Source organism: Bubalus kerabau, chromosome X (genome assembly GCF_029407905.1).
Source record: "Bubalus kerabau isolate K-KA32 ecotype Philippines breed swamp buffalo chromosome X, PCC_UOA_SB_1v2, whole genome shotgun sequence".
Classification (NCBI taxonomy): domain Eukaryota; kingdom Metazoa; phylum Chordata; class Mammalia; order Artiodactyla; family Bovidae; genus Bubalus; species Bubalus kerabau.
Genome location: NC_073647.1, coordinates 69,799,786 through 69,814,202, shown reverse-complemented (window position 1 = coordinate 69,814,202; position 14,417 = coordinate 69,799,786). Strand labels below are relative to the sequence as shown.

Here is a 14,417-nt window from a genome sequence, read left to right as displayed (position 1 = left end):
AAGTTGCTCAGTCGTGTCCGACCCTCAGTGACCCCATGGACTACAGCCCACCAGGCTCCTCCGTCCGGGATTTTCAAGGCAAGAGTACTGGAGTGGGGTGCCATTGCCTTCTCCTCTAAATAAACTAGGCCCCTTGTATTATTCTCCTTCTTAACCTCTTGTTTGTTTCTTTGGTAGAATTTACTATAATTTATAATTATCCCATTTATTTACCTTTTTGTTGGTCTCCTCTTTGGGCAGAATTCTGTGGGACTGGCTCATCTCTACTCCACATGATGTTGGATGGAGCTGCTTGACTAATTCTGGAGGATCCAATATGGCCCCACTCACAAGACTGGAACCTTTGTGCTCGCTGCCAACTGGGGCACCTTAATTCTCCTTGTGGCCTGTTTCTACATCAGGAAAGCTTGGAGTTCTCTATATAGCAGCCATATTCAGAGGGTAAAAACAGAAGATGGATGACAAAAACCATCACAATATTGTGATGTAAAGTAATTATCCTCCAATTAAAATAAATAATTTAAAACAAAGAAGCTGCAAAATCTCTTAAGACCTAGCACTGACAAGTTTACATATCATTCCTATCCCCTTCAAAGCATATCATAGGACCATCCCAGATTCAAGAAGAAGAGGGAAAGTTCCAATTCTTGATAGAAGGAGTAGAAAAGTCACATTACAAAGTGGGTATGCTGAATGGGAGAGATTGTTACAGTCATACAATCTACCACACTCAAATATCCAAATGGCTCAGTCTTTCACCTCTTAAAGATTTTTACTCAAGAGACACTTTCTGAGTCAGGCCTTTGCTGACCACTCTAAATTGAAATCCCACCTACCCATTCCCTAAAGAGTGTTTTATTTTAACACTACAGAACTTATCTGGAGAAGGAAATGGCAACCCACTCCAGTATTCTTGCTTGGGAAATCCCAAGGACAGAGGAGACTGATGGGCTACAGTCCGTGAGGTCACAAAGAGTCAACACAACTGAGCAACTGAACAGACAGAACTTATCACCACCCAACATGTATATTGCATGTACTTATTGTCTGTCTTCTCCTTCTAGAATACAAAATCCATGAAGGCAGGTAATTTTGTCCATTTTGTTCATTACTATACTCCCAGAACCTACAGAGTGGCTGGCACATACTAGAAAGTCAGTAATTATTTAATGAATATGAATTAAAAAATAGTGAAACCTAAACACGTAGATACTTAGATATATACTATAGATACTTAGATATATACTCTAAGAATATTAAAGAATTTGTAACTCATTAGTTTTCCCTCCTTTTCATCTCCCTGATTTCTTGGTAAGCCTTGAATAAGTTGTTATCTACAGATCTTATCTTAAAGAAAGTGACAGTTGCTCAGTCATGTCTGACGCTTTGCGACCCCATGGACTATAGAGTCCATGGAATTCTCCAGGCCAGAATACTAGAGTGGGTAGCCTTTCCCTTCTCCAGGGCGTCTTCCCAACCCAGGGATCGAACCCAGGTCTCCCACATTGCAGGCGGATTCTTTACCAGCTGAGCCACCAGGGAAGCCTAAAAATACTGGAGTGGGTAGCCTATCCCTTCTCCAGTGGATCTTTCTGACCCAGGAATTGAACCAGGATCTCCTGCATTGCAGGCATATTCTTTAGCAACTGAACTATCAGGGAAGCCCACAGATCTTATCTCCCCACCAGCAAATGAACATATATAATAAAACATTGTGCTTTTTAGAGAAAAGCATGGGTTATCTCAATAAGGGAGTTTGAGGGGACTCCTATGAGATCAAAGTTGAGATCCTATGAGGTAAGATGGGCTTCCGGGTGGCGCTAGTGGTAAAGAACTCGCCTGCCAATGCAGGAGATGTAACAAGCATGGGTTCGATCCTGGGTCAGGAAGATCCTCTGGAGGAGGGCATGGCAACCCACTCCAATATTCTTGCTTGGAGAATGGACAGAGGACATTCCATGGACAGAGGAGCCCAACGGGTTATAATCCATAGGGTCTCAAAGAGTTGGACACACTGAAGCGACTTAGCATCCACACATGAGGTGAGGTATAAGGCCATTTCAACTCATTATTTTGTATCTTGTGCCCAATTTATACCCACTGGGGACAGCTAGTTAAAGTTCTGGGTGGGGTGGTTTCAGTCTGGAAATTTGGTGAAGATGAAAATCTCATTGTCCAGTTGCAAATAAATAAATAAATAAATCCGAGAGCATCAAGAGGACAGAGAAAGTGTCTTTCAGGGAGGAGGTGATTTAAAGGTAGCATTATATATCCTTTCCAGTTATCCCTGGATTGAGATCAGATATTGGTCCAGTGCCCTATCCTTTCCAGGACAAAGGGACAGCTGTCCTAGAACAGAATATAGAAATGAATCCAAGTATCTGACTAAATATGCATCCTCCCTCTCCACAAAGGAGAGTGTTGGTGTGCTAGTACAATAGCAAAACCCATCAAGGAATGCAAATAGGAAGAGGGTGGGTTGCAGGTAAAAGTAGGGTTATAGGGAAGGTAAGCCTTATGTAAGAAATTTTAAATTGAAGAAGCCTTCAATACTACCAGGATATACACAGATAAAATAGCCTGCCTATCCCTGTATCTGTTCATATCCAACAAATTTTTATTCAATGTGATTTTTAAAAATAGCTTTATTGAGATATGTTACATACCAAACAATTCATGCATTTAAAGGCTTTAATATATTCACAGAGTTGTGCAAACATCACTACAATCAATTTGGAACATTTTCACTACCCTCCAAAGAAATCTCATACCCAATAGTGATCATTCCCCACCAACTCCCTGGATCCTGGCAAATATTAATCTGCTTTTCTGTCTCTATGGATTTATCTACTGTGGACATTTCACATTTCATTTTTTACTGGCGTCTCTCAGGATAATGTGCATGTGCAACTTCACTTCTTTTTGGGGCCAAATGATATTTTATTGTATGGATATACCACATTTATTTATCCATTCACTAGTAGATGGATGTTTGAGTGGTTTCCACTTTTGGGCTCTAATTTATGCTATGGTGCTATGAACATTGGTGCTAGAACAATTGGTACTATGAACATTCATGTACAAATTTTTGTGTGTACATGTTTTCATTTCTCTTGGGTATATAACTCTGAGAAGAATTGCTAGGTCATTTGGTAACACTTTGTTTAACATTCCAAGGAACTACCAGACTATTTTCAAAGCAACCGTACCACATTATATTCCCATCAGCAATGTATATGGGTTCCAGTTTCTCTATATCCTCATTGACATTTGTTATGAGAATCTGACTTTTTGGTTGCAGTTTGTGAAGTAGTATCTTACTGTGGCTGTGCTTTGCATTTCTCTTATTGCTAAGGATACTGAATATCTTTTCATGTGCTTATTGACCATGGGTTTTTCTTCTTTGGAGAAAATGTCTATTCATCTCCTTTGCCCATTTATAAAATTTTTTGGTCTTTTTAGTTCAATTGTAAGAATTCTTTATATATTCTAGATACAAGTTCCTTATTAGATATATGATTTACAAAATGTTTCTCCCATTCTGTGGATTGTCTTCTACTTTTCTAGTGGTGTCCTTTGAAGCAGAAAAGTTGTAAATTTTTGATGATATTCAATTATCTAATTTTTATTTGACTTTTGGTGCCATATCTAAGAAATCATTGCCTATGCCAAAGTCTTGAAGATTTATGTTTTCTCCTAAGAGTTTTATAGTTTTAGCTATTAACACATTTAAAATTAATTTCTGTGTATGGTATATGATAATCAACTTTACTCTTTTGCATGTGGATATCCATTTAAAGTTGTTCCTGTCCCACTTGCTTTCAAGGCTATCTTTTCCCTCATTGACAAAAATAATTTGGCTGTAAATGTGAAAGTTTACTTCTGGACTCTCAATTCTATTCTAGTTGATCTATCAGGTGGGCAGAATCGAGCACTAGGTGCTTAGTCACTCGGCTGTGTCTGACTCTTTGTGACCCCATGAACTGTAGCCCACCAGGCTCCTCTGTCCATGTGATTTCCCAGGCAAGAATACTGGAGTGGGTTGCCATTTCCTTCTCCAGGGGATCTTCCTGACCCAGGGATCAAACCGGGGTCTCCTGCATTGAGGGCATATTCCTTACTATCTGAGCCACCAGGGAAGCCCATTGATCTATGCGTCTATTCTTATGTCAGTACAACATTGTCCTGTTTACTGTTTATTTGTAGTATGTTCTGAAATCAGTAAGTGTAAACCTTCCAACTTGGTTCTTCTTTTTTTTTTTCCTCCACCTCTCCCAGACTATATTTTTTAATTAATTTATTTTAATTGGAGGCCAATTACTTTACAATATTGTAGTGGTTTTTGCCATACATTGACATGAATCAGCCATGGGTGTACATGTGTTCCCCATCCTGAACACCCCTCCCACCTCCCTCCCCATCCCATCCCTCAGGGTCATCCCAGCACACCAGCCCTGAGCACCCTGTCTCATGCATTGAACCTGGATTGGCGATCTGTTTCACATATGATAATATACATGTTTCAATGCTATTCTCACAAATCATCCCACCCTTGCCTTCTGCCACAGAGTCCAAAGGACTGTTCTTTACATATGTGTCTCTTTTGCTGTCTCACATATAGGGTCATTGTTACCATCTTTCTTAATTCCATATATATGCATTAGTATACTGTATTGGTGTTTTTCTTTCTGACTTACTTCACTTTGTATAACAGGCTCCAGTTTCATCCACCTCATTAGAACTGATTCAAATGAATTCTTTTTAATAGCTGAGTAATATTCCACTGTGTATACATACCACAGCTTTCTTATCCATTTGACTGCCGATGGGCATCTAGGTTGTTTCCATGTCATGGCTATTGTAAATGGTGCTGCGATGAACATTGGGGTACAAGTGTCTCTTTCAGCTCTGGTTTCCTCGGTGTGTATGCCCAGCAGTGGGATTGCTGGGTCATATGGCAGTTCTATTTCCAGTTTTTTAAGGAATCTCCACACTGTTCTCCATAGTGGCTGTACTAGTTTCCATTCCCACCAACAGTGTAAGAGGGTGCCCTTTTCTCCACATCTCTCCAGCATTTACTGTTTGTAGACTTTTTGATAGCGGCCATTCTGACTGTCATGAGATGGTACCGCATTGTGGTTTTGATTTGCGTTCCTCTGATAATGAGTGATGTTGAGCATCTTCTTATGTGTTTGTTAGCCATCTGTATGTCTTCTTTGGAGAAATGTCTGTTAGTTCTTTGGCCCGTTTTTTATTGGGTCGTTTATTTTTCTGGAATTGAGCTGCATGAGCTGCTTGTATATTTTTCAGGTTAATTCTTTGTCAGTTGTTTCGTTGGCTATTCAGTTCAGTTCAGTCACTCAGTCATGTCCGACTCTTTGCGACCCCATGAACCACAGTATGCTAGGCCTCCCTCTCCGTCACCAACTGCTGGAGTCTACCCAAATCCATGTCCATCGAGTCAATGATGCCATCCAACCATCTCATCCTCTGTTGTCCCCTTCTCCTCCTGCCCTCAATCTTTCCCAGCATCAGGGTCTTTTCAAATGAGTCAGTTCTTCACATCAGGTGGCCAAAGTATTGGAGCTTCAGCCTCAACATCAGTCCTTCCAATGAACACCCAGGAATTTTTTATTTCTTCTAGGTCCTTGTTAAACATTTCTTGCATCTTCTCAATCCTTGTCTCCAGACTATTTATCTGTAACTCCATTTTGTTTTCACGATTTTGGATTATTTTTACTATCATTATTCTGAATTCTTCTTCAGGTAGACTCCCTATCTCCTCCCCTTTTGTTTGGTTTAGTGGGCATTTATCATGTTCCTTTACCTGCTGAATATTTCTCTGCCTTTTCATCTTGTTTAGATTGCTGTGTTTGGGGTGGCCTTTCTGTATGCTGGAAGTCTGTGGTTCCTCTTTATTGTGGAGGTTCCTCCCTGTGGGTGGGGTTGGACGAGTGGCTTGTCAAGGTTTCCTGGCTAGGGAAGCTTGCATCAGTGTTCTTGTGAGTAGAGCTAGATCTCTTCTCTCTGGAGTGCAATGAAGTGTCCAGTAGTGAGTTTTGAGGTATCTAGGTGTTTGGTGTGACTTTGGCCGCCTGTATTTTAATGAGTATGGTTATGTTCCTGCATTGTTGGAGAATTAGCTTGGTATGTCTTGCTCTGAAACTTGTTGGCTCTTGGGTGGAGCTTGGTTTCAGTGTAGGTATGGAGGCTTTTGGATGAGCTCTTGTTGATTAATGTTCCCTGGAGTTGGGAGTTTTCTGGTGTTCTCAAGTTTTGGATTTAAGCCTCCTGCCTCTGGTTTTCAGTCTTATTCTTACAGTAGCCTCAAGACTTGTCCATCAATACCGCACTGATGATAAAACATCTAGGTGAATGGAGAATGTTTAAAAAATGATAATAGTAAAAATATCTAGGAATTTCTCTGGAGTTGTTGAGGGCAGTGTGGGGTCAGTTCAGTTCCAGACAGTTCCTTGTTCCAGCTTATACTTCTTCTCAAGGTCTATAAGCCCTTTCCAATGTAGTCAGTGCTAACTACAGGGTTTTAATCTGTTGCACCTGTCACTTCCAAAGCGCTTCCCTCTTCTTTGTTTATTTTGTCTTCCTCTGTTTGAAAGTCTCTTCAGTGTCTAATTTCTGCCCTGACACAAGGGGGTGAAGGTGGACACTTATTTAGGCTCACTTGTTCAGTTGTGCTGTGGGGAGGGAGGAACACTGCAAACAAATCCCACTGGTGTGTTGGGGAATGCTTGTAGTGTCTGGGCTACATTGGGTTTGTCCCCACTCATGGCGTGTGTGCTTTCCCGGTCTACACTGCTCAGGCTCCAGGTTGCTCTGCAGGGGAACTGTCTAAAGCGGGCCCTGAGTTTTGTGCACCTCCCAGGTCTAAGCCACTCAGCTTCAGGTTCTCAGGTACTCCACAAAGGCAGACTAGGTTGGGCCTGTGTTGTGTGCCCTTCCCAGGTCTGAGCATCTCAGGCGACGAGGTGCTTGGCAAGCACACTCTCCCCAGGTGGATGGTGCATCTTATCACCTCCACAGTCCCAGTCACTCAGTTTCCTAGGTGTGCAGTAGGAGCACCATCTCAGGTGTGCCATGTGTCTCCTCTGGGGAGCTGATCTCTGGCTGTGACCCTCCTGGTGGATGTCAACCGTCCAAGATCCCAAGAAGACTTGGTTAGCAACTGGGAGCCTGCTCACAGTTTGGTAGAGGATGCCGTCTCTGGGGCCGAGATTGCCCCTCACCTTTAGGCTCTGACTGTCGCTTGCCCACTTCTCTGCCTTTGGTGGGGGATGGGCCAGTCAACAGCCAGCTAGCTCTCCTCTGGTATTCACTCAGTCCTTTGTTCTGTGAATGGACCCAGCAGTTCCTTAGGTTAGAGCTTTTCGTGGGAAAGTTCTCTCTTTTTTTTTCTCTCTCTCTCTGGCTATCTCAGTTTGGGTTGCTATCTCATGTTAGCTCCCTCAGATTGTCCTCAGGGCATTCAGGCCCAGTCCTTACCCTAAGCATGCAACCCATGCCTCCCTGTTCAGCCCCTGCTTGCTGGTGGTGGACGCGAGTGTCTGGGCTACTTCTCTGCTGGGAGTTGTGGTTGGGCACGTAATCTGTGGGTGTTTTTTTCCCCTCCTGGTTATGTTGCCCTCTGAGATTCCAAAACTCCCCACAGACCCGCTGGTGAGAGGGTTTCCTGGTGTTTGGAAACTTCTCCTCCTTCACAACTCCCTCGCTGGGATGGGTCTCCATCCCTAACTCTTTTGTTTCTCTTTTTATCTTTTATATTTTGTCCTACCTCCTTTCAAAGACAATGGGCTGCCTTTCTGGGTGCCTGGTGTCCTCTGCCAGCATTCAGAAGTTGTTTTGCTCAGTGTTCAAATTTGCTCAGCGTTCAAATGATCTTTTGATGAATTTGAGGGGGAGAAATTGGTCTCCCCATCCTATTCCTCTGCCATCTTAGGACCGCTCCCCTTGGTTCTTCTTTTTCAAGATTTTTTTTTTTTTAGCTATTCTATTACATTTCCATATGAGCTTTTGGATCAGCCTGTCGATTTCTTTAAAAAAAAAAAATGCCAGCTGGGGTTTCAATAGGAATTGGATTTAAGCTACTGATCAATTTGAGAGATATTGTCCTCTTAACAATATTAATAAGTCTTCCAATATGGGATATTTTTTCCATTTATTTAAGCCTTCTTCAATTTCTTTCAAACAATATTTTGTAGTTTTCAGAGTGCAAATTAGACACTTCTTGTGTTTTTTTCTAAGTATTTTATTCCTTTTTATGCTATTTTAAATGGAATTGCTTTCTTAATTTCATTTTGGATTTTTTATTCCCAGTTCATAGAAGTGCAATTGATTTTTGTATATTGATTTTATCTCCTGAAACTTTGCTGAGCTATTAGCTCTAGTAGTTCTCTTTTTAGTGGACTCCTTGGGATTTTCTCTCTACAAGATCATGCAACCTACAAATAAAGAATTTTACTTTTTCCTTTTCAATATGAATGACTTTTCTTTCATTTTCTTGCCTAATTAGTCTTAGCTTAAAATCTTCAGCAGAATATTGAACAAAAGTCTACTGTTCCTGATCTTAGAGGGAAAACTTTCAGTTTTTCACCATTGACTATGGGGTTTTCATAGATACCCTTTATCAGAGTGAGGAGGTTCTGTTCTATTCCTATTTTGTTGGTCATTTTTGTCGTGCAAAGGGAATTGAATTTTTTTCAAATATTTTTTCTGCATCTATTAAGATTATCATGTGACTTTTATCCTTTAGTCTACTGATTTATTCAACATGATTTTGAAGAATATGTTATATTGTAAGAACTACTGGAAGAGTCCTCTAGCCACACAGTATGAAAGTTCCTTTAACTTAACTGACAGTATGTTTCATAAGACATTGTTAAATGCTTAAAGACATATTTGGGAGCAGGCTAAGTGGGTAGCCACTAGGAGGAGTGGCTGGGAGATATGCCAAGGTACTCCTCCAGAAACATCCTGTGATAAAAACAAAATTTTAATCCCATGACTTGAAAAGTCTCTTTTTCTATTTTAGGGAAGTTGCAAAGAGGAGACACTAAAAACTCAGTAAACTCCATTGCTGTATGCAGAGTAAGCTAAATTGGCCAGAAATGCATGTCAGGTGCTCCTCTTTCTCCCAGAGAGTAAAAATAAATATGGCTGGGTGGCGTTCTCGACATCAAGACAGAAAGGCTTGAGAAGCTTGCTTGAGGGAAAGAGAGCTCAGATATGATGTAGTCAGTGGGACAATTTCTGGAGAAAGAAAACTCTAATAGAGGTTTGGACCTCCCGTCCTGACTGAAGATAAGGGAAAGAGATAATAGAGTACCCTGCTTAACACCACCTTCGATGGAGACTCCTTGGTTTGAACCCCAGCTCTGCCACTTACTAGTTGGTGCCCTTACCTCTCTGAGCCTCTGTTTTCTCAACTATGTAAGGGGCATAGAGTTGTTAAGAATAAATGAAATTGTGTTTTAAAGCCTCCCTCAAAATGCCCAGAACTTAATAGTCATAAAAATTGACATTCCCTTTCTTCTCCTACTCAGGAAAGTATGTTACTGATGAGAATAACATGAGGACACAGGGTGAAGAAATCAAGAGTAAGATGGGGATTTTATAGAAATTCCCAGATGAAAGGTCATGAACCCTGGAGAGGTATGTTTGGGTTCATAAGAAAACAGTTTAAATCCTTTATACAAGAATAAAATTAAGAAAAAGTAATCGGTATCAGAGTACTTTCAGCTGCATGTCAACAAGCTGGTTTACAGAATAAAATACTGTATTATCTCACATAATAGGATATCCAGACATAGTGTGTGCTACAAGGCTAGTTGATTCAGCATCTGGGTAATTTCATGAAAGACACAGTTGCTTTGGTTCTTCTTCCCATCATCTAAAGAGCCCAATTCATCCTAGGGCTTGTTTCTCTTGTGGTTGTAAGAAGGCCATTTGTAGCAATCACTGTACACATACTTATTCATATGCAGTGGGAAGGAGAAAGCCAATGGTTCATTCAAATATAAATTAAAAATCCTTCATTTCTGTCTTACTGGGGTCCCCATTGGTCATTGTCCACCTATGGCCTTATTAATAACTAATCTCATGGGATTGTAAACCTCTGATTGGCTTAAGCCTGGATTCCTAAACCAATCACTAACAATAAAGAGGGAATTACCATAACTGATTCACATGACTGATAGTAGATAAGCCTTTTGGGCCCCTAGAGGAGGATGATCATGGCATGGAGCAGAACCCCCAGGCAATCAGCAATGAGAATGTAGTTTAAGGAACAGACTTCAGTGATTTTAAGCCACTAAGGCTTTTGGGGTTGTTTGTCACTGCAGCATAACCTAACCTATGTTTTAACAATATAAAATGTAAGTAAAATGTTGTAAAGTATATTGAGAGAATTGAGAGAAGAGAAGCACCAGTGGGGGTGTAACTGAGCTACATCCTCATCTCTGAAAGCAGAAAGTCAACAGATGACATTTAAAATTAAAATAAACAGTGTAAGTAGTCATGTTATTTAGAAATATGGAGAAAACTACCAGGAAAGATACCATAGTCATTTAGTTCAGTTGCTCAGTCATGTCTGACTCTTCGTGACCCCATGGACTGCAGCATACCAGGCTTCCCTGTCCATCACCAACTCCTGGGGCTTGCTCAAACTCATGTCCATCAAGTCAGTGATGTCATCCAACCATCTCATCCTCTGTCGTCCCCTTCTCCTGCCTTTAATCTTTCCCAGCATAAGGGTCTTTTCCAATGAGTCAGTTCTTTGCATCAAGTGGCCAAAATATTGGAGTTTCAGCTTCAGCATCAGTCCTTCCAATGAATATTCAGTGCTGATTTCCTTTAGGATGGACTGGTTGGATCTCCTTGCAGTCCAAGGGACGCTCAAGAGTCTTCTTCAACACCACAGTTCAAAAGCATCAATCTTTGGTGCTCAGCTTTCTTTATAGTCCAACTCTCACATCCATACATGACTACTGGAAAAACCATAGCTTTGACTAGACAGACCTCTGTTGGTAAAGTAATGTCTCTGCTTTTTAATATGCTGTCTAGGTTGGTCATAGCTTTTCTTCCGAGGAGCAAGTGTCTTTTAATTTCATGGCTGCAGTGATTTTGGAGTCCAAAAAAATAAAGTCTGTCACTGTTTTCATTATTTCCCCATCTATTTGCCATGAAGTGATGGGACGGGAAGCCATGATCTTAGTTTTCTGAATGTTGAGTTTTAAGCCAACTTCATCAAGAGGCTCTTTAGTTCTTTTTCACTTTCTGCCATAAGATACGAAAACAAGCTGCTAAAATAACTGAAAGTTATTACCAAGGGAATAGGCCTAGAGTAGGAAGAGGAGGGGCAGGAGGATTTTTGCTTTCCTTATAGTCTCCTCCGGATTTTTTTTAATACTTTATAATAATGTGCTTACATTCCTTTAATGGCTTTTTAAATTGTTTCCAATTATTTGACTTTATTTTATGCAAAGTCTACAAAATGATCATTTCAGGTTCTGGGAACATGGTTATCTGAAATCTTCCTGAATGGGAAGTTGTACTTTTCATGACTCGTATCTCACATAGCTAATTTATTCCTGAAGGACATTTCACTTTTGACCACCTGATGATCAAACTGGTAACCTGACAACCAGTCTCAAAATTAAGATAAGAACAAGAGACTATTTTTGTTTGCACCATTTAATATCATTTCAGAGAGAAAAATACATCAATAGGGCTTCTGCCCAGCAAATAAACTAATTTAAATTTGTTATGAAATGGGCTATTTGCTGGCCTGGCATTGTTCTTTAACAAAGACTTTTTGAATGGATTCCTCTCCTACCAGGGACCTGAGCCTGTTTTCCAAAACCTCCTCTATCAACATTGAAGTCTTCATGAAACTCATCTCCTAACTGGCCCCCAGATTGACCACGGCCATATTGTCTGCCCTCTCTAAAGCCTAGATCCCAATCTGTGCAGATAATATGGTCATCTAGGCTGGTGCCATTTAGAAATTGCATGGCATTTTCGGCCTCAGCTCTGTTAAAGTATTCTATGAAACAGAAACCACAGGCCATTTTCTTTATTTTATCCAGGCCCATATAAACATTCTCGATGTCACCGCACCTACTAAAGAGCTCATATATTTGCTCTTTGGTTGTATAAAAGAAAGATTCCCCACATAAAGTGTGGAGCTTTCTATCAGTAATCTTTCTTGCTCATCGTTGTCACCACTAAACTTCTGGTCCCAGTACTCGCTCAGCTCCAGGGAGGAGTCATTGCACAGAATGCTTAGGTCATTGGACGTGGCGCCATGTGGGCACCATCAGGGCGGTTCCTGATCCAGCTTAGCAGTAGTGACACCACCAAAGAAGCCCAAAATTAAATTTTAAAGAAAGTAAGGTTACAAGGAGGGAAACTGAAATACAAACATGTGTATTTGAGGTTTGCATCCAGAGGCATAGACAACCTCAGCTCTTGACTGTGAAAATCACATCAAGGCAAACCAAAAATGGTAAGTTCCAAGTCCCAGGAACATGGTCATAAAATCCAGTTTTGCAAGTCTTCCTGAAAGGGAAGTTATGCTGCCTTAGGTTGACTCAGATGTTGTACATACCTCATCTATTACCAAAGAACACATTTAATAACAGTACCCTCCAGGAAAATACAGCATAAAATGGTAAAATGAATCAAATTTTCATGGAGAATGAACACTACCACCATTCCTGATCAAGGACTATGCATCAGATAAAACATACCTAACCAAGGCCCAAAGCACCAATATAGTTGTGACATACTCTCATAATTTAAAATAACAAATTTGTGATTCAGGCCTATAATATGGCAATCACTATATTATACTGTTGAATTAGGCAAAATCTCTATACATTGTCAAGTACACAAGTGAAGTGAAAAGGGAAAGTGAAAGTCACCCAGTCGTGTCTGACTCTTTGAGACCCCATGGACTATACAGTTCATGGAATTCTCCAGGCCAGAATATTGGAGTGGGTAGCCTTTCCCTTCTCCAGGGGATCTTCCCAACCCAAGGATTGAACCCAGGTCTCCCGCATTGCAGGTGGATTCTTTACCAACTGGGCTATCAGGGAAGCCCTCAGTATACAAGTAATTATATAAAAATGAAAACTCTCTGGCATCACAAACTTTGATCTAAATTAAGATTAGATTTTATTAGCAATAATTTCACTTATTATCTTAGACTTTAGAACTTTAATATAATTAATTGAATATTCCAAGTCTATTTAAAAACCCTTCCCAGATAATTTTAATGAATGCCTTTTTCCCCCTTTACTAAATGTTCTTACTGTAGTTGGAGGCATTAAACATGATTCAACTGGTTTTAGCTACACTTTTCAAAAATATGCATTAGTTCTCCCCCCTCCCCTGACTCCTATTTTGCAGTGGTTCCCAAATTTTAGTGGGAAAGAAATATCTGCAAACTAGACTGAAATGCAACTTCCTGAAGTCCGCCCTTAAGAGATTCTGACTCAGTAGATCTAGAACAAAAACTGACATTTAACATGTAACCTGAGCCCTTCAGTGATCTAGATGCAAACCGTCTAGGGACCACACTTGGAGAAACTCTTCTGAGGAAATGCATTCTCTTACCAAACCTACCATGAGCAATCTTTATTTGCCAGGCACTATGCAAAGTGCTATGAGTGAAAAAATGAAAAAGACAGTGTAAGTATGATTTTCAGAAATTATTGTATCCCCAGCAACTAGCATGAACAATGACTTGCACACACAGTAAACATGCAATAAATACCTCTTGAATGAAAGAACGCATGAGTTCAGAATTGACTAGATTGCAGGGGACAAGCAAACAAGAGAATACAATATGGTGTGATCCATACTGTTTTAATGATATACATGGGGAAAGAGAGAATGAAACAAACGTTTATTGGGCATCGACTTTGTGATAGACATTGTGTGCACTTTCCACTACATCACACAGGAGGAGGAACAGTTATTCAGTTTGGAGGCACCAGAGAGGGTGTCCAGAGGGAAGGTTGGGTACACTGATTCTCAAATGACAAGGAGGGTGTGTGCATGTGTGTGTGTGTGTGTGTTTTGGGGGAGGGGAGAATATAGAAATTTAGGGAACAAGCCAGACAGAAGAAACATGTGCAAGAGTAGAACTCAAAGAAAAATAAAAGCATAGAAAACTGAAATGGGAGCCTAAATAAAACCAGGTGCAAACAACAGTGCTGTACCATTCAAAGCAATAAAAATGGGAGCCTCTGCTTATTTAGATGTCATTTGAAGAGCAGTAGCAGCAGCAGCAGCAAGAAGCCCACTGCCCCCAAATCTTCCTGACAGCCTTTCAGTGACGTTTGAAACTCTGGAAACTTTCTGCTGGAAACTCATTACTTTGAGTCATTGACAAATTG

General features: G+C 40.6%; 1 protein-coding gene across 1 annotated transcript; it reads right to left on the bottom strand.

Moving 5' to 3' along the window:
• Positions 1-11,813: 11,813 nt before the first annotated feature.
• On the bottom strand, positions 11,814-12,322 carry NCBP2L (nuclear cap binding protein subunit 2 like; the record flags this gene model as incomplete). Its single annotated transcript, XM_055565315.1, is given in 2 exon segments — positions 11,814-12,175; positions 12,178-12,322. Coding segments are annotated over 2 exon segments (507 nt in total), but the record flags the coding sequence as incomplete, so codon positions are not given.
• Positions 12,323-14,417: the final 2,095 nt, after the last annotated feature.